General features: G+C 34.6%; 1 protein-coding gene across 1 annotated transcript in view; it reads left to right on the top strand.

The window, feature by feature from the left end:
• The window catches only part of LOC131940472 (protein starmaker-like), a 7,075-nt gene extending 1,982 nt beyond the window's left edge, over positions 1 to 5,093 (top strand). Inside the window, exon 2 of the mRNA XM_059299133.1 lies at positions 3,968 to 5,093. Coding sequence (XP_059155116.1) covers positions 4,048 to 4,953 — 906 coding nt within the window. The 5' untranslated portion in view covers positions 3,968 to 4,047 and the 3' untranslated portion in view covers positions 4,954 to 5,093. The remainder of the gene's footprint in view (positions 1 to 3,967) is intronic.
• Positions 5,094 to 21,373: the final 16,280 nt, after the last annotated feature.

The raw sequence follows: 21,373 nt of genomic DNA, 5'->3' as shown, positions 1-21,373 counted from the left end.
CTGTCGGTTTGACTCAAAGCCCTCGATGAGGGCAAAAAGTGACCGCGAGTAAAAATTTCTATATATAAGCTATATTACGGAAAAACTTATGCCTACCGACCCCCTTGATATTTAGTGAGGTGATTGAATAACGCCTAAGGGTGTGAGAAAAAAATTAGCATATCCGGAAAAAAAACTGTTCAAATGGGTCAAACAGACCAGTCGTATTTCCCTATATAATCTTTGTATTTTATGTGAAAAACAGGGTAATTTTAACACAAACTATTGGGTATTTAGCCTCTTTATATCTGGATACATTTTTTTGCGTGCACATCTATAAATGACTAGGCCGTATTGAAAACCTGTTGGTCAGATTCAAAGCTCTCAAAGAGGGCTGAAACATGACCGCGAGTGAAATTCTCATTATAAGATATATAAAATATATATATATATATATATATATATATATATATATATATATATATATATATATATATATATATATATATATATATATATATATATATATATCACTTTTATTTGCAATTAAAACAAGTACATCAACATCACATTTTTTACATAGTTTCAAATGAAATGAAAGGTTTTGAACATGTACATAATGAATATTTACATGATGTCATGTATATGATTATAACAAAAAAAATTACAAAGGATGACAGTAAAAGGGGTGAAGATCAAATAAATGTGTCAGAAGTCTGGGTGGGGAGTGGTAAGGATATTTTTCAGAGAATGTCAATGGAACAGTGGAGTATTTTCTATGTAGGGAAACAAATTAAGTTGACTAGTTAAAAGAGTGTTTATTTATGTACTGGTCGCATTGAGTTTTCAAAAGGTTGCTGTGTGACAAATGAGGGGAAAGAAACAAGATTTAGAACTTTAAATAAGTAAATGAATAGATATTCGAAATTGATGTTGGGGTGGGTGGTGGGGTCGTTGGAACAGTTGAAGGGAAAGTGGGGTTTTCATGTCTGAGGGTAAGTGGATAGAGGGGGAGAGGGGGGAGTGGGTAGATGTGTCTGACGAGGCGTGGAGAGGGTGTCTGCGTGTTTTTAAGGCAAGCCAAGCGTCAAATTATGAGCTGTGTTATGTGACTGCTGAGGTGTTACCATTTATAGTGTGTGTGGGTGGGGGGGGGGGGGAGGGTTTGACGAACAGATTGCTGTGTGAGCGATTTAGTGGGAGGGTGAAAGGTTGGTATGTTCAAGTCGGTGTTAAAGTTTAGTTGAATGTTTAGTACCGACAGGTTAGGGGTGTGTAGGCATGTAGCTATCACATGGTTTGGGGATACAGTTCAGTTTTAAAGGTAAAAAAATTGGTGTTCACATAAAAGAGTTAGTAAAGTTAACAAAACAACTGTAAGTGTTAATGTGGTGATAATAAAATGAATACAAAAGGAGTACGGGTCATTGGGGTCATTTTGTACGTTGTGGACCAAAGTACCTTACATATATGATAATAGTAATATAGTCACAAATGATGGCTTTACAATGTTTGTAAGCTTTATAAATAAAACAATACACAAAAAGCAACAATAGGAAAATGAATGGCAAATGATAAATGGTGCGACACAAAGTGTGGACATGGGGGTTGAGGGGTGGTAGTTACATTGATGTTGTTAGAAATGTATTTGGATAATACATTATTTTCACTATTAAACATAGTATTTCATCACAGGGGTGGGGGTCATGGGGACGAGGGGATGCAGTTTTGAGGGGAAATTTGATATTGGAATCATGAGGTTAAGGGCGGGGGGGGGGGGTGGGGGAGGGTGTGATGAAAGGGGGATGTGTCAGTTCGATTAGGCGTTCCAGGTGGCAAATATATATATATATATATATATATATATATATATATATATATATATATATATATATATATATATATATATCTAATATAATTATAAAGCTCAATTCTGTATGTAACATGTCATAAGTTTGTTTGTCGTTGACATACTTCGATGGATTTAAGTGTTAGACTATTACCGTGCTCATAGTCTAAATTTAGGAGTTAAAAACTTAGTATTGAAAGTGTTGGGAAATAGTTTTCATTTTTTAAACTGATAGTAATAATTGTCGGCATGTTCATTAAACACAATTAAAAAAAAATAACAAAAATTCTAATTATGTCTGAAAATTATTTATATTTAGTCCTTTAGCACTTACTTCCCTTTGATAAATTAGGAAAACACAATTACTTCCCTTTATAAAACATTGCATTAGTGGAAAAGAATTTACTTTTTATTACTTTTAGTGTTGGGAAAAAATAATTACATAATTAGCAGGGATGGATCAAGTGCAAATGTTGTAGGTATTTAACGAATAAGCTTGGAGTATTATAATTGTTCATCTGGTTTGGTTTGGCACCTACGTTCGTTTATGTGAGTGCAAAAGACTATGAATAAGTTGGGGTACTATAGTCGATTATTAAGCTGAAACCGGCGATTCTGCACCGGGCTAGACTGTGAGCACTTTGCGTTTATGTTCGCGTTAGTGTTTTCTTTGTGTTTAGGTTGGGTTTGCGTTAGTGGTTGCGTTTTGATTTGGTTCATTTTTGTTCTTTCTTTTTTCGTTTTCGTTTGTGTTTTTTTCTTTGGATTTGTGTTTGTATTTGTGTTTGTGGTTGGTTTTGCGTTTGGATTTGGTTTGTTTTCGTTTGCTTTTTCGTTTGTTTTTTTCTTTGTGTTAGTATTGGTGTTTGTGGTTGTGGTTGGGTTTGCTGTTAGGTTTTTGTTTTCGTTTGTATTTGTAATTGTGTTAGCGTTATGTTTGCGTTTTGTTGTTTTGGTTGGTTGTGGTTTGGGTGGGGAATGCCGGGCTTATGATGATTACTAAACACACAGGTAATGGTCTTTAACAGAAAGGTTTTTCAAAGAAGCCAGAGCAGGGCCTGGCCGGGACGGCTAGTATATATATATATATATATATATATATATATATATATATATATATATATATATATATATATATATATATATATATATATATATATATATATTTATATATATATATATATATTTATATATATAAATAGACGAACAATCCCCCTAATATTTTGTGTGGTCCTATACCGACCCTGGAGAGTAACAAAAATATATTATTCCCGACGAAAAAACACCTTAGGGTCGTTAGATTTGTCAAGATGACGCATTTTTTGTTAATATAAACAATTGTTTGTGAAAAAGTAAATTAAGACTACGTCATTTGGTCTATGAACAAATGCCGTAATTTCTAATAAAACAATTGTTTGTAAACAGAAAGTTGAACAAAGACAACGTCATTTGGTTTCGGTACAAAGGGAGTTAATTTTTGAATAACTAATTTTAAAATTATTTTTTTTATTATTTTTAACAAAAGCAGAAATAAAAAAAGTATAGCATTTATTGAAATAGAAGTTTCGTTATCAATTAAGTTATTTATCGTAATTTAATTGTAAACCTTAATTTTTAAAGGTAATGTAATATAATATTTTAGTTATACAATTAAGTAAGCCCTAGATACGAATCACCTTGCCAGTAATAAGTTTGCGAATAATTCCACTAACTATTTTTTGGTATGAAATTACTCAGACTGTTTAAATGTATCAACTCTTTATTACAGCTAATCACTAATTAATTTCTCATTATAATTCTGACTTTTTTTTTGAAAACACAAGCAAAGCTAGGCAGTATGCCTAGCATTAATATATAATAGACATACTCTAGTGCTATATGAATATGGAGCTGATTCAAAAATTTGAAAAAAAAATTGATACCCGTAGTTTATCCAGAGTAGTCTTCTAATACGTATATGTATAAATGTTTTTTTTTTAAATTAATATTATCTAAGGCAAATTTATTTGAAATATCCTTTCAATGCCACAAATATGTTGGCATCACGAATCTAAATATAAGGTTATTTTTATTATTTAAAATCGAATATGTTTAAAACTTTAAAAAAATACGCGTTTTATTGTATTTTTTATCTTACAGTACGTCGTGACAAGGCAAGAAAGAGAAGATTTAATCTGAAGACCCTTCCAGCAATCAGAGTAGAGTCTTTTCCTCCATCCATGGACAGTAACGGATATCTGTTACCCGTTGACCCCAATGGTGGCTACGCCCAGATTTCAGATACAGCAACATATTCAGAAAACTACTACAGTTCTATCAACGAATTGGACTTCATGAATGAAGGTGCTGCAAGTGATGGACAGTCCGAGATCACAACTGGACTTGACGAGAATCAGGCGGGTGATGTGGACTGTTTGTCCGATACTGAAACGAAAACAGATTTAAAGTTCGACAATAAGATGTATAAACAACTTGACGCTAAGAGCGATGGAGAAGTTGATAGAACTGTAGATAAGAAGCTTGATGTTAATATGGATGGAGAAATTGACATTGAGACGATAGGTCACGTTGACAGAAAGACAGATGGTCAGCTTGACAAAGAGACTGACGGTCAACTTGAGGAAACAAAAGATGATAAGCTTGATGTTAAGAGCGATGGACAAGTTGATAGAACAGTAGATGATAAGCTTGATGTTAAGAGCAATGGAGAAATTGACTTTAAGACAATTGGTCACCTTGACAGAAAGACAGATGGTCACCTTGACAGAAAGACAGATGGTCACCTTGACAGAAAGACAGATGGTCACCTTGACAGAAAGACAGATGGTCACCTTGACAGAAAGACAGATGATCACCTTGACAGAAAGACAGATGGTCAGTTTGACAAACAGACAGACGTTCAACTTGAGAAAACAAAATATGTTGAGCTTGACATAAAGAGAAACGAAGACTTGGACATTAAGAAAGATACAGAGCAAAAAACAAGTACAAACAAACAGCTAGACAAAGATCAGCAAAACGAATCTATACCAGCCGATGGGTTAAACGACTACGCCAAGCTGTATGACACCCCTGGAAATGTTTTTTCGCCGGAAGTAAATACATATGTAACTCTTAAATTTTAAAGCTTTATATTTCCTCTTAACATATTCCAGATAGTGTGATTTATCATTAGACGTACAGAATGTCAATTAAAATGTTACAGTAAAAGAAAATCACACCCATTATGGAAAAACGTAAACATACTTAGCTCATCAATATTTTTTTGGAGAAAATGTGTGCTAAAGTTATGTAGTATTTTATCAGATTCTTTTGTATCTTTGTTTCTTGTCTTGTTATAGCAAACTAAACATTTTTATACTCGTAACTTAACATTATTGATATGCCTTTAGAGTAGTCTATGAGATGTAAAATGTATCAGAATTTAGGGTTGTTCTTTTAATATAATTGTAATGTATTTAAGTATACGTATTTTGAAATTATCTTCATTTCATGTATTGTAATTTTTGATGAACCTACTTGAATGTTTTAAAATTGAACATAGGGAATGTAATTTAAGAATCAATCGGCTTTATAGGCCTATATATATATATATATATATATATATATATATATATATATATATATATATATATATATATATATATATATAAATATATATATATATATATATATATACAGAGAGAGAGAGAGAGAGATATGGATAGATATATGTATAGATTTATAGATATATTGTGTCGCAAATTTACATTTTTTTTTATTTTTAGAGTTATATTACAAACTAAGCAAACAAACATAGCCTACATAATGTTGTTGTCGATGTATTATTCTATTTTGTAAATAAAAATATTTGACAAATTACTTAGAAAAACAAAGTGTTGCTTAAGTAGTAAAATGTCTTCTGATTCGACAAGTATTATTATATACAAGTTTTGTATTGTAAAAGTGCACATTAAATAAATAAAACCGCAATAAAAACCAAATGTTTAAGTTGCATTTTATCTGCAGTTTTAGCATCTCAAAAAAAGGCTTCAAAAACAGTGTTTCATCGAGACTTTTTCTCCGGGGGGGGGGGGGGGGGCACTTGAAAGAGCAAAGCCCCCCCCCCCCCCCAAGGAGATGCCTGGAAGAAACTGTTTAAAAGTCAATGAAGTTTTACTAAACTTTGAAGAAAATATTTTTAAAAATATGGCGAGTGTTAAAATTACAGTTACATTTTAAAAAAATGAAATCCGTTTGGGAACCATCGATTACACTCATTTTCATATTTTGTATTTGATATGAGCTGTTGAAACCAGTTTAGAATTCTTTTATCCAATAAAATATTTTTAAAAAAACGCCTTCAACCTCTCTTTGAAGTCAAATAAAAGTCACAACAATTATTTACAATGATAAAATACACAAAAGTGATCAATGGTTTATAGCCTAGTAATCCATTTAAATTAAATAATATAGCATCCCCTATCAAAACAAAAACAACACCATGACTCAACAATTCCAAATTAAAACTCAAGCAAAGACTACACAGATCAATGAGATCGATCTGTAGGTGGTTGACTGTCTATAATGCAGCAGGAACAGTACAAACAGCAGATGCACAGGCGCTGAAGTGGACATACTTTGTGAAAAAAATAAAGCAACTCGCACATGCTATATCTATACTTGTGATGAGTTATTTAAAAATGTGATATTTAGGATACATAACATGACAGTTTTTAATTCGTAGTTTCAGTACTGTGTTTTCTGTTGTTATTGTTGATTTTTGTGTGTTGTGCAGCTTGTTTTACAATTTTTTGAATTAATCTCCAAAAAATGGCCACACTATCCTTGAAATTGTCGTAGGTGTATAGCCGCTCCCCCTGCTCCTGCCCCCTGATTACGCTATTGATGTGATAAGGCTTATTGCAATGAGTTAATGAATATGTATCTGATCATGATAGCCTCTCCTTAAAACTCATCGTATTTGTATTGGGAGAAATGAAGCTGTGGTTGAGCGCTAGACTTTTAACCAATCAATCTCGAGTTCGAGTCCGTGTGTCCACCCAACTCTTATTGTTCAGAGGACAGGCATAGAGTCCATATGCTGCTGTCAAGAAACAAATTAACTCAACGTTATATGTCCATTGGTTAATGCTAAAAGGTGGCTACTGAAATCATAAATAATGTTGAAACAAGTAATATATAGGAGAGAGTAAGTCAACTTGCAATACACACGCAATAAACATTGTATACCAAAGTCTGATCAGTGCTACTGTTTGACCACAGACTACTAAGAGTTTGCCATTATTTCGTTCATCCAAGTTAGAAGCCCTTCTATTTACTTGTCTATTTACTGGGTTAGAGCTCACTTCCTTTGTGCGGCTATATGACACGTTTTGTGTATTTAATGTGTTGTATTTGTTGAACATATTTTATACATTTATATTCGTGCAGTTTTTCTAAATAAGAAATGTAACTCTATTAAACCATAGGCCCTTCCCTACGTGTATTATGCTTAACAGGGCTTCAAAGATCAATGTTTGCGTGAACTTTTATTTGTCATGAAAGGGAGGATATACATTTTGAAATATTTATTTATTTCCCCTTGATACATTTAAAAAACGACATACTATATTAAATAAATTGCCTCCTTTCTACACATTGTTTAGAATGGTTAATAATTTTAGGCATATAGGCTACCAGCATACGTTGTTCCAAGTGTTCTGTATATGTGCTGGTGTTGCAGTGGGGGATGGTGAGTGGGGCTTAGACGTTCAGATAAATAATAACAGCACTTGAAGTTAAGATATTTTTAAGTGTCTATTCTACGATAACTTACTTCCCTCTTCACATATTCTCTTCTCTCTTGTGAAAACTAAACACGGCTATGTGTTCATCTTTTAAATCATCATTACTTCATTTAAAATATTCACATAATTGTCAAATAAACGGCCGTTTTAGCAAGTTAGAGATCAATTTTAGAGATAATTATATGCCTGTCAATTTGTCTCACATTTGACAAGCAAAAACGACAAGTCTGTATCTAAATAATAATTATCCATTTCACCAACAGGCCTATTGCAATACCATTTTTAGAATCACTACTGCAGGAAAAAATGATTATATCTCGATTCTAAGAACATATTAGGATGTAAAACAGGACCTCATGCAACTCTTGCTGTAAGCCAAGCTCGAATGTACGAGTGGCACGTATTACAACATGCTAACTACTCCACCATCTGATAGGTGCTTTCGCAATTCGAGAAGAGAAAGCTTGCTTATAATAACGCAATTGTTTTCTGTAAGAGTGGAAAATGAAGTGTCAGAAATTGACACACTAACTTGTAACATGCGAACGTTCACTAAAATTAGATTGTTCTACAGCGATGATATAGAATGTGGGGGTTGGGGGGGGGGGGGGGGGGGGGAGGGGTCATTGACTTGAAGATAAGAGATTAGAATTGAGTCTGCGAAACGAAACGTTAAGTGGAGGGGAAAGGATTAGTGTAGACATGCTCTCAATAAATGCAACATCAGCATACTCATAAAACAAGTTAATAAAAAGTCTAGTGACAATTTAAGCGCAATTTCCTTATGATATCCATAACAATTTTTTATTTTTTGTGACCGAACGAAAGGATATTTTTTGCGCTAAAAACCTACACGATGCTCAGTTTAAATTAAAAATATCATCCTATGCCTACACGATGCTCAGTTTAAAAATTCTTAATTCATTTTTTGTGACCGAACGGAAGGATATTTTTGAAAACTTTTTTCGGCAATATTGTTCTAAATTATGACAGGAATCGATTGGTAAATGTTTCAAGTCGCTAAGTGGTCTGGTTGCCGAGATATGGGCCAAAACCTGTATTTTTTCGAGGTTTTTTTGGCTTTTCCGGGAAATCCAGGAAGGAATTCCGGGAATTTTTTTGGCCCACAATCATCCTCGGAACTTGCTTAACATATTTGCTAGTCCTCGATATTGCTTCGTTGAGGAGGAGATACGACTTAAAGCTGCGGACACACATCCATCCATCCATCCCTCACCAGAAATGACGAGTTAATAATCGCAATTGTCCAGTATGGAAATTGCGCTAAAAAGTAGCAATCGTTTACATAAATTAAGTCCTAATTTAGTTAATCCCTATGTAATATATTTAATTATACATCATCAGACACCAAATTTTATTCCTAGTAAAACTATTGATAATAATATTGCATTAAAATATGTGTAATCCTGCCTATCGTTGCTACATTGAAGTTTTTATTCTATTAGATTTTTACCACACAAAACGTGTCAAGGTACAGAGGCCTAAATGTGTTCGCGTTGAAAGAAGTCTCTACCGAACAATTAAATATTACATTTCAGCTTATAATGCGTAGTATATCCACCCAAATTAGACTTTAGCTAAAATTTCTTGCTGGAATTATTTTCAAAGAATCTGGTTCATTAAACAACGTTGCCCTCCTCAGATAAAAGAACCTCTGGGCGTTGAAACTTGGTTCTGTATGTTTAGTAATCTTGAGCTCTCTTGCAATCAGTAGCTAAGTGTTAGCAAAAGTTACTATTCATATAAGGGGTCACCCATTAACGACGTCATGTTTTATTAACGAAGAAGCTTCCACCTTCACATTGGTGTACAACGTCACAACGTCCACCCCCCCCCCCCCCCCATCTAAAATGACGCCAAACCGAAGGTAACTGTTTCCTTTCTTTAAGAATATCAACGGCTCAGGAAGTATCTCCCACTAATCAGGCTACAATGTTGCTGTCTTTTTTTTCAAAATGTTTTATTTATAAAATCACGAGCCAAACCGCAGAGTATTATACGCCGCTATTTAGTTGTTTTATTTTCTACTTTTCAGTAATTCATAATTTGTGAATTCGACAGTAACACTGCTGCCACTGAAAATTTTTGCTTAAAAACACTATCAGTAGCTCGTTAAGGACGATAACCCCCCCCCCCCCCCTACCCTCCTTTTCCCCACCCCCACCCCCCCTGAAAGCAGCCTCCTTTTAGTTACCTCCCCTAAGTTTAAAATTGTTTTAAATTAAATTATCTGCCCCTAATAGCCGTCACTAAACCCGGCTCTACAAATGTAAACATTTAGCGTGAACCACAGCGCACCAGACCATGTGATAGGCCTAGAGAGGAAGAGAGGGGACTGCAAGGCGCGCTTACAGTTTGATGTTTTCTAATGTTTCCAAGAAGAGAATTATATATATAGATTACTGATCTCGGTCAACAGGATTGTGTTGATCATTTTTCATTACATCTCAGAAATTACATATTTCTCTAAGAATGCGCTATAATAGCTAAATTCAGTTTCCATCAATTCTTGACTAATGCAAAAATAAGTCCTAACACACCTCACCCTTAAGAGTGCTATGTCGTTAAGGTACAACCCCAAAAGCACTAATTGTGTGAAATAACGTCAACTGGTAGAACGCTTTGTGCACGTACACCAATCAATAGACTTCTGTTAAAAGTGGTGGCGCCGCGAGATAAACTAGTGACGTGTGTTTTAAGTGGTCTATAATTATAACACAGTTCGTATGATCCGCTTTTCACAAGAGTATAATTTATCTCTTCAAGCTGCCACTTATTCGCTTTTGGCTGTCTCAAACTTTGCCGGATTGTGTGTGTAGTCTTGTGTCGTCAACATAAATTGTTTTAAATCCACCTATTGCCTATTATAATAGTTACGCTTTTCAGATAATTATTTGTGTTTTCAAATAGATAAATACAATCATGTCAAGTTTGCGTTGGGCTAATTCGAGAATACGAGAATTCGAGAAGTTTTGATGAGCTCTTTGATTTTTCTTTCTCAATAGATAGGTATATTATAAGGTTTTTTTGGTTGTTTTTTTTTACGTCACGCGAGTTATTTTATAAAAATTATTTTATAATACATAAAGTTACAATTTAGTTTATTTTTTTCTAACATTTGTGCGCAACCCTGATGATTTGAACCTTTTATTAAAAGTAGACACCATGGGACCACTGGCAACAAAATGTGTACATACATCAATTATGCTGCTCCTGTATCAGGCTACAGGTAACATTTTGAATTGCTTACATGTATGTGCAATAGCCATAGCCATAGCCATAGCCATAGCCATAGCCATAGCCATAGCCATAGCCATTGCCATAGCCATAGCCATAGCCATAGCCATAGCCATAGCCATAGCCATAGCCATAGCCATAGCCATAGCCATAGCCATAGCCATAGCCATAGCCATAGCCATAGCCATAGCCATAGCCATAGCCATAGCCATAGCCATAGCCATAGCCATAGCCATAGCCATAGCCATAGCCATAGCCATAGCCATAGCCATAGCCATAGCCATAGCCATAGCCATAGCCATAGCCATAGCCATAGCCATAGCCATAGCCATAGCCATAGCCATAGCCATAGCCATAGCCATAGCCATAGCCATAGCCATAGCCATAGCCATAGCCATAGCCATAGCCATAGCCATAGCCATAGCCATAGCCATAGCCATAGCCATAGCCATAGCCATAGCCATAGCCATAGCCATAGCCATAGCCATAGCCATAGCCATAGCCATAGCCATAGCCATAGCCATAGCCATAGCCATAGCCATAGCCATAGCCATAGCCATAGCCATAGCCATAGCCATAGCCATAGCCATAGCCATAGCCATAGCCATAGCCATAGCCATAGCCATAGCCATAGCCATAGCCATAGCCATAGCCATAGCCATAGCCATAGCCATAGCCATAGCCATAGCCATAGCCATAGCCATAGCCATAGCCATAGCCATAGCCATAGCCATAGCCATAGCCATAGCCATAGCCATAGCCATAGCCATAGCCATAGCCATAGCCATAGCCATAGCCATAGCCATAGCCATAGCCATAGCCATAGCCATAGCCATAGCCATAGCCATAGCCATAGCCATAGCCATAGCCATAGCCATAGCCATAGCCATAGCCATAGCCATAGCCATAGCCATAGCCATAGCCATAGCCATAGCCATAGCCATAGCCATAGCCCCGTAATCAATTATTTTACTATACAAAAAACCCTATTTTCTTTATTCACATATGCCCAGTAACCGAAACCTTTTCCAATCTTTAAAGATGTTAAAATTTATACATAGTTGTTAAAACTGTGTAGACCATTACACTAGATAATACAAAAATCATTAGTTTGGTGAGATTGGGGAGGTTGGAACGGGCAGAGATAGCAATATGTATGTGATTCATTAGGAGATTGCCACTAACCCCAATTGTCTTGCCGACATCCTATCGTAAGTTGTTTTGATCTGCATTACCCTGTAAAGAATAATGAGTTGTATCAATGAATATTTTCCCCTTAACTTTGACGTGTAAGCCCATATATTAAATATGTCGTCCAACTGTATTAGAAAACAACTTTTTTGGTGTTAAATAAAAAAAAAATCTTTAATATCAGCGCATACACAAAAGTCCAGCCGACAGATAGATGAATAAAAAAAAAGAAAGGAAAAGAAAATCATATACACGATATAACAACGGTTAGCAAAAAAGTGAAAATTTTACTTGGAGTAGGGGTAGTACAATGTTTCATAGAAATGAAGATAAAACGGAATAGTTATTTTAATGATATTTTATCGACGAGTGGTTTAAAAAAAATAGAAAATTAAAAACAAATGTATAATCTACTTTTGTCTCGTTTAATATGTGCTGGTAATATGGATACAAAGTATAACAAGAACAAGATTTAGATCAGTCTATTCGAACTACTCACTTTAACAATTTCATTAATATATAAAATTCAACGGAGTGGCCTAACGGTATAGGGCGAGACTGCTAACCCGTAAGTCTCGAGTTCAAATCCGGGTTCAAGTCAGTAGACCGACCCTTGGTCTGCCTAACTCAGATGGGTACCTCACGTTAGGGAAAGTAAAGGCGGCTGGGCATGGTGCTGACCACACTATCTCTTCATATGCCGAGGGCACAGAAACAAGTGAACTCTACTTCACTTGCCCCATAGACAGTCAGGTTTGAAAGGGAACTTTACTTTTTTTACATCGGGGCAGCAGCATTTGCTTTTATGCTATTCCCAAAAATTGTATTTTATACGACAGTGTTTTATAAGTTTTTAATAGTCTTGCAGAGCCCCGACTACAACCAATTTACAACCAAAAAAGAGGATGTCCTAAATACGAGTTTAAAACTTACTTTAGCCCTAAAATCCAATCTCTAAATAGATTTTACATTATGATGTTTGTAAAATAACCTCTAATACCACTTTTAAATCTTTTATTTCTCAAGCTGCTGTAGCATGCCCGGGAACAGCTACATCTCAAGATATCACGTTTCATTCGGCGGGTGTTTTCTTTTTAAATTTATCAGTAAAACTCAGATCCTATGTTATAGTGGCTGAGCCGCTGAATGCACTGAAAACAAAAAATGATGCTGTTGTCGAAATGGACTTAGTAAACTCAATAAAAATAATAATGCCCAACACAACCTACCAATTAGTTTACTTTAATCGAACATTCAACACTGGGGCATTAAATTGTACACGGCATCAATTTACAACCGGTTAGTAAATACATAATAGATATATTGCAATTAAGGTACGATTATATCAGCGTTGTTTAGAGTTCTAGATTATTAATTCATGTATTTTAATTTAAATAAAGTAGGCCTACGCATAAAATAATTTTATTTTTTTAAGTTTCATTCAATTGGAAAGGCATATATTCTTCTTTTGCAATACAAGTTTTTAAATAATAAATAATCATTTTTTACTGATCGACTATATTATGTACACAATAATATGTGTCAATAGATCTATGTAATAACAGCAACTACTTATTTCAATGTTAACGGCTTTTGGAAAAGATTACAAATTTACAAGGTACAAATGTGTAGCTTAATGTAAAATGTTTTTGAAATTGTTCATTTAAATGTATCGAAATTTCAGTTTTGATCTAGATCTATACAAATTATAAACTATAAATGTTAATCGTTACTGTGGTAAAAATACGTGGGCTACTTAATAAATATTTGTTAAACCGAAATATCCAAACTAAACAATGTTACTATAGTCAGTTGTAAATCGGAAACTAATGTTTAAATCCAAACTATAAAGTTTCACTGAAAATATTACACTAAACATTGTAAAAAAATAACTTAATAAATAAAATAATTTTAACCTTCACATTACAGCCGCAATAAAATGTCCAGTGGATTTAAACGTGTCAGACATTTCCTTTAACTCATCAAGTATATCCTGGACGGGCGCAAACAAGCAGGAACATATTATACTATACAACGTTAGGGTTGGTCAAGTCAATGGATTCTCCTGGAAACACTGGACTGTCAATGGAAGTTATTCGCGTACACACATTCGGGTTGAACCACTTCTACCTAACACAACCTACGTAGTTATCGTCAATCCTTCATACCGATCGATTTCTTTTTCCTGTGAAACTTTAAAGTTCACAACAGGTTAGTAGTAAGAAACCAACATCTAATATATTAATTGCATATGTCCATTACTGTCCACAAGTCTAAATAAGAGTTGAAATTGTTATAATTATGTATAATTTGTTTCGAAAAAATGAAAAAAAAAGTTTCTTAGCTGGGGAAATACCTTTAAAGAGGTCAACCTCGGCAGGAAGGTGTATTTTCAATTTTTAAAATAGCACATTTTCTAAAATGATAAAAAGGGAGGCGAATTTTCGAAAAGCTCTTAGTGTACTTTTACGCTGTACATCTGGATTTTTTTCATAGACATCGGCAATCCACTAAGCTGTGAGGAATAATTTGCCGGAGACATTCTTTACAACTTTATGGGGTGGCAAAAATAATCTTGGGGTGGTAGAAAACATAGTCTCCGCGAAAACAAAAATTAAGTTAATCAGAGGCCGCATTTCCTTTTATAAACAGAAATTTATGTTTGAGAAAAACGGAGGCAAATTTTAAAAGCAATTTTCCAGTACTTACAATCTTAGAATCAGGCCTTTATTTAACATGGACCTCATTAATTAACACTGTCAAATTGGACAGTGGTCGGTCAGCCTCTACGACCTCGACCTTCCTTGGCACCCATGAGGAGCGAAAGGCTTCAGCCACACTTTCAAACGGACTTTGATTCGGGCAATCCTCTTTATTAGCCTCCACGTAAGCCCGGAAGCCGTTGCATATTTTAGAATTATAAAATTAGATAAGTTTTATGACACTTCGTTTGATTGTAGACCAAATGTATATGATTCATTAAATAATAAGCAATCATAAATGAACCCATATTTGGGAAATAAAAAAAAATTATAATTACATAATAATAAACTTTCATTTTGGTTTCACTATTTCGCAGAAAAAATACCCCCTGAGCAGGAAATAATTACTTTACAAACAAGCCCAATAAATGAAGTGAGTAAATATTGTTATGACGCGGAAATATAGCCCTCGAAAATGTAGTGAGAAGTTTAATAGTACAATTACTACTTTTTTTTACCTGTATCTTTTCCTTTTCCCACGTAACATAGAATGATTTCACTTCTTGCTCGTTCTATAAGATTCACACAAGTCGATGCTAACAGTTTAAAGTAACAAAAAATCAAAACACTGTTCATTTATTAAAAATAATTAGGCCTATTATTTACTTTATTTCAAGCTGAAAAAAATAAATAACAGGTTTAAGTTTTTTTAACAAAACGTAATACATTTTAATCAGTGTCGATTTAATAATCTTAAGGCTGAAAGCGAAAAAGCTTTATTTTCAAAATGAAGAACTTTACTTTTTTTAATCATTTTTTTTATTATTATTTACTTTTTAGTCATTTCCTGGTTTGAACAAATCAAAGTCGAATGTTTATTTCGAGTTGAATAAGGCAGCAGATGACGTCATATTATTGATTAACAACAACACCCTAGAACCTCGACATTTGAATATTTTCATCCAATCTATACACGCAACGTCACTCACATTGGGGACAGAAAACATAGATGTAGATGAGCCTTTACTTAAGGTAAGGCTAGGTCTAAATATGCTAAATTATACACGTTGCACTTTTTTCACAGCCAGTAAAGAAAGCAATAAACCAAACACTAGATCAAACTTCCTCATGCGTTAATAAAAGACTATCCATTTATGTTGAATATATATAATTTTATATATAACTGTAAAAAATATTCAATTAAAAATAATTCAAGACTCATATACTAATAATTTTAAGTTTACATCTCTATAGAAACTAGCCACGGTTGTGGATGTTATTCTCAAAGTTGACAAAACTGTTTGGGTCAGCCATTTTGATGAACAGTCAGCAATTCAGATGATGGTCGCAATGGAAATCATCGTGGATTCTGTACAAGGCAGAAGTGTCAACACACGTATAGTGAAAGATTTTCTAGGTTGTTATACTAGAAGAAATGACAAGAATAACTGATTATTGATTTTTGGTTCAGAAGCATATTTCTAGATTTTTTTAAACAAAATTTGCCCTCACATGTGTGTGCTATTTATGCATATACAAATGTGTTGAGTAAAAAAAATCAACACGTGGTCGAGTCGGTAAAGCTCATGGTTGCTAAACCGAAAAGTCTCGAGTTCATACCCCCGGGCAGATGAGGCTCGTTAGCTGGGGATAGCCACTCTTCTAGGAAAGACAACTCCAAAATTAAACAACTGCTGCCTTGTAGTTTGTTCTTGGTTGGACAAAAGCTATGGAAGCAGCTATGGAAGCAAATCCAAAAAGAAAAGCAGGCTGAAATCGGAGTCAATGGCCTCAATGGCGCATAACCAGTTGATACGTAACGCTTAATTGTGTTGGCGGCGTGGTCGAGTCGGCAAAAAAAGCTCATGGTTGATAAATTTGAACAAAGTCTCGAGTTCAAACGCACTTGCAGATAATTCTCGATCCCCTTCAACACTAATAATTGAGAACGAAGAAGAAGATAAAACAAGTTAACTAAAAAGTCTAGTGACATTTAAGCGCAATGTCCTTATGTTATCTAAAAAATAGCTCTGTCGTAGCGTAAATCAATAGCAGGGTTAGTAAAACCATTGGTTAGTTATTAAAACGTTTTTTATTTTAAAAAAGTTTCAGTATTTTACATGTTTTATTTACAATAGAGTTACATGACTAAAAACCATTGCGCACCTACTTAACGTGATGACGCAGCCATTGAACTTGATGGCGCAGCGTGTGGTGTGGTTGGAAAAACATGCCTACTAATTCGGTCCAAATTTTATTTAATTCAAACAAATTTTTGGGACCGAATGAAAGGATATTTTTGAAAAGTTTCTTCGGCAATATTGTTCAAAATAATGGCAGAAATCGATTGGTATATGTTTCAAGTCGCTAAGTGGTCTGGTTGCCGAGATATGGGCCAAAAACGGCTTTTTTTCGAGGTTTTTTGGCTTTTCCGGGAAATCCATGAAAGAAACCCGGAATTTTTATGGCCTATGTTCATCCTCGTAACTTGCTTAACATAATTGCTTTGGAACTAGTCATCGATATTGCTTCGTTGAGGAGGAGATACGACTTAAAGCTGCGGACACACATCCATCCATCCATCCATCCATTCATTCATACATTCATACATCCAGAAATGACAGGTTAATAAACGCAATTCTCCAGAATGGAAATTGCGCTAAAAAAATTATGAATTTATAAGATATCCATATATCCTTAATACCGCATAAAAGTAATGTGTAATGTATAAGTCTGTGTCGGTTTAACATACCTGCTTTAGACGAGGTACATGCATGCTGCGTACATGATATAGATAGCGTTGGTATTTGTTATTAAGGTGTGCAGTGCAATCTCATTCCCATGGGAAATATCTAACCAACAGAATAAGCCCGTTTTATCTTACCGAAAACTTGACTTACCGCGGCCTAATATAATAATTACATTATCTAAACTGATTGAATTAGTTCAATCTCTTGCCTACTTTTACCGGAATGTAAAGCTTATCAGTTATTCTGAGTAATATATAAAAAGAGGTTATCTTTATAATAGTTTTATTCACATTCATGTTTTTTTTTCAAAACATTCAAACACATTTGTATAACGAGCTGTTTTTTTTCGAGGATCGTCAGTTGTTATTTAAATCAAGAACTGCATAAAAGTAAACGTGCTGATTTTTTTACCGCAGCTTTAGGCTTTGAAAAATAAACTTAACACCCATACACGTATGAGCTTTGTTTAAAACATGGCTATTAATAGCTGGCTGGAGCAAAGACTAGCCGAGAAGGTTAATCGAATATACAGTTTGATAGGATCTAACGTAATACCACATTAAAAGATAACGTATACATTTATCAAATTTGATCAATTATCCGCTTTTGAATGCATAGGGCACTGAAAGGCCCACGTATATGCCAAGTGAACTATCAATTATGTTGACCCATAATAAAACTATTCTTAATCACAAATGCAAAAACAATTTAAAATGTATTTTTAGCAATACAGATCAGCCAATCAAAAGACGACATCCGATTTCCTTTGAGGGAACACATAGAATCATCAACTCTCAGCCCAGGCAACACGTCTTGGTTCTCACAGTCTAAAAATAGTCTGTTCTTGTCATACAACGCCGTCAAAGGCCTCACAGGTAATCTAAATAATTATTTTTAGTTGATAAAATGTCTGCGTTTTTGACTTTGTCCATTTCTAAACACAAAAGCCACAGTAAACTTTAACTTATAAGTGAAATATATAACTATATGTGTATCTATGTATATAATTCTCTTCATGGAGACATAGAAAACATCAAGCAGCTTAGCCACCACCATCATTCCCACCTGTTAGGTGAGCTGTGGTTCACCCCGAACGGTTGGAATAAGTGACGGCTATTAGGGGCAAATAATTTAGCCTTTAAACTATTTGAAACTAAGGGGTGATAATAAGTTCTGCTTGATATTTTCATTGTCGTATGTGAATGGCTGCTTTCACTGGGCGGGGTGGGGTGGGGGTGGGGGGAGGCACGGGGGGTGGTGTAGTGTCGAATTCACAAATTATGAATTGTTGATAAGTCGAAAATAAAACAACTAGATAGCGACGTATGCTACGTCGCGGGTCAGCTCGTTTATAATGTTTTTATTCCCTAAATATATGTGACCATAAACCCGTATGATAAAATATCGTGTTTGTGAGTGCTTATTTTTGTGTAAATCACAATATCAATATTCATGTTCGACAGGGCCAATAAATTACTCAATACTGACCTACAAGTATGCGACTAGCAAGATCAATATCGATCATGCGAAACAGAAAAGGTATAATCAGTATCTAAACTTAAAGAATACAACAAAATACATTAACAAGATTTATGTAAAACTTTCATATTGTGTGGTATGAAATAACGACAATCAATAAGACAGACACTTTTTTTCAGTTAAACCTTTATCCAGGGTAAAATGTTTAAAATTATATTTTGTTTTTGTTTACTTGTTTATTTTTTATTATTATTAAAAAATATATATTGAATTATTTCCCTTCAAATACTTTCTTTTGTTCAGGAGCAAGGAAGGGAAGGAACTTCATATGAAAGAAATTGTCTCTGATATCATTTCGTTTTCTATTCATGAATTTAACGGTTCTTTGGTTACTCCTTTGCTGATCAACTTCTCCATTAATGCGGTAAGAGATTTTATAATTGAGTTGTCCAACAAGCGTAAGTGTAAAGACATGAAAAACAGTTTTTAGAAATGTATAGGCCCTACATTCTAATGAGTATACGAGTTTTAACGGGAGCTAAAATTCTAGTTTGGAACTAGATATAAGTTCATTTGCATCCTAACCAAATTATAAATGGAACTAAAACAATAATGGAGTTATATGTATTATTGAGCCTTCACATTTCGATGATGGTATGATGAGATATCCGTTCTTGGGCGGTGTTGTAGTATTGTAGGGCTTTAAAGGATTCGATTCAGTGCCAGAATCAAACCAGCTCTGACGGGGTTATTGACTCATGAAAAGGGGCGGAACTACAGTGCCGCCAGACCCCGCAATGCGGTGGGGGGGGGGGGGGCACGCCATTTAGGGTCACATAGCCGACCATAATATTTTTTTTATAGTTGTTTTGTAAATAGAATACTGTAGCTGCGGTTGATTATCTTTATTCAAAAACACCATCCCACGCTCTTGTATATTCTTTTCCCTTTGTTTTAAACCATTGTGAAAGCCCCTCCCCTTCTCCTTCAATCAAACACACGCTGTTGTCGGCAAAATTCTTTAAAAAAAAATCAAAGTCCATCGCGCGAGAGGCCGCTAGATATTAAGAAAACTTTTGCTTCTTTATAGACACCATTACTTATTCAACGCTTTCATGTTTTATATTGTTTTGACCGACTAGAGGTTTAGAGGTCTTATGGCGGAGATAAAATAAAACATTGTCAAAACAGACTAATGCACTCACACACATGATATGTTGTAATTTGTTTTAATTGAAAAATTTTTTTTTGTCAAAACCCGATCAGGCCAGAAATGAGTATCCTAATCTTGTGTTCTTATTTTGTGTTTATATATATATATATATATATATATATATATATATATATATATATATATATATATATATATATATATATATATATATTTGGGTGCCAAATCTTTTTTTTTGCGGGGTGGCCATTTTTTTCTAGTTCCGCCACTGACTCATGTTATCGATAGTTAAGTCTCATGGACTTAATGCTGACCATATTATCCTTTTATGTGCCGAAGAACATTATTCAGGGACATTAAGTTTGGATAGGATATTTTTTTTCCAAATGAGGCTTCCCAGATACATTAAAGAACTAAAACTTCAAATAAATGGAAGATTTATTTGTATATTAGAGTAGCGTCCCTTAGTATATAGCTCTATTTGAGTTTAGAAGCTAAATAGCTATTGTAACGATAAACAAAAGTGATCAAGAGCAAGATAATAAATTCGATGAAAGTATAGATGGATTTGAGAGTAAAATCTATATATATTATTAAACTTTTAAATACGCTTAAAATTTAGAAAATAACACTAGCTTTCATATTTTAGAGACTAATGGTTTTATTAAAGAAAGCAATTGTGTTTTATTTTATATTATTTAAAATATGAGTATGGTTTTTATTCCTTCTTAGTTATTATTTTAGCAATTCATTTTAAATTAACTTCTAATGTGTTTTTCGTAAACCCGTCCACCTTACTTGTTGAAATAAGATATACGAGCCGACCCGCGGCGTATGATACGCCGCTATTTAGTTTTTTTTCTACTTTTCAGTAATTCATAATTTGTGAATTCGACAGTACCAATGCTGCCACTGAAAATATTCCGTTAAAAAAACTAAAACCCTCCTTTCCCACAACCCCCCCCCCCTCCCCATGAAAGCAGCCTCCTGTTAGTTACCTGCCCTAAGTTTCAAATCGTTTCAAACTAAATTATTTGCCCCTAATAGCCGTCACTAAATCCGTCTCTACGATTGTAAACATTTAGCGTGAACCGCAGCTCACCGGACCGTGTGGGGATTGGGGTGGTAGCGACAGCGATATGCCTAGAGAGGAAGAGAGGGGACTGCTAGGAGCGCTTACAGCTTGTTTTCTGGGGTCTCCAAGA

Source organism: Physella acuta, unplaced genomic scaffold (genome assembly GCF_028476545.2).
Source record: "Physella acuta isolate Inbredline_101_S28 unplaced genomic scaffold, ASM2847654v3 ptg000319l, whole genome shotgun sequence".
In the NCBI taxonomy this organism is placed as follows: domain Eukaryota; kingdom Metazoa; phylum Mollusca; class Gastropoda; family Physidae; genus Physella; species Physella acuta.
This window is presented reverse-complemented; position numbering and strand designations above follow the sequence as displayed.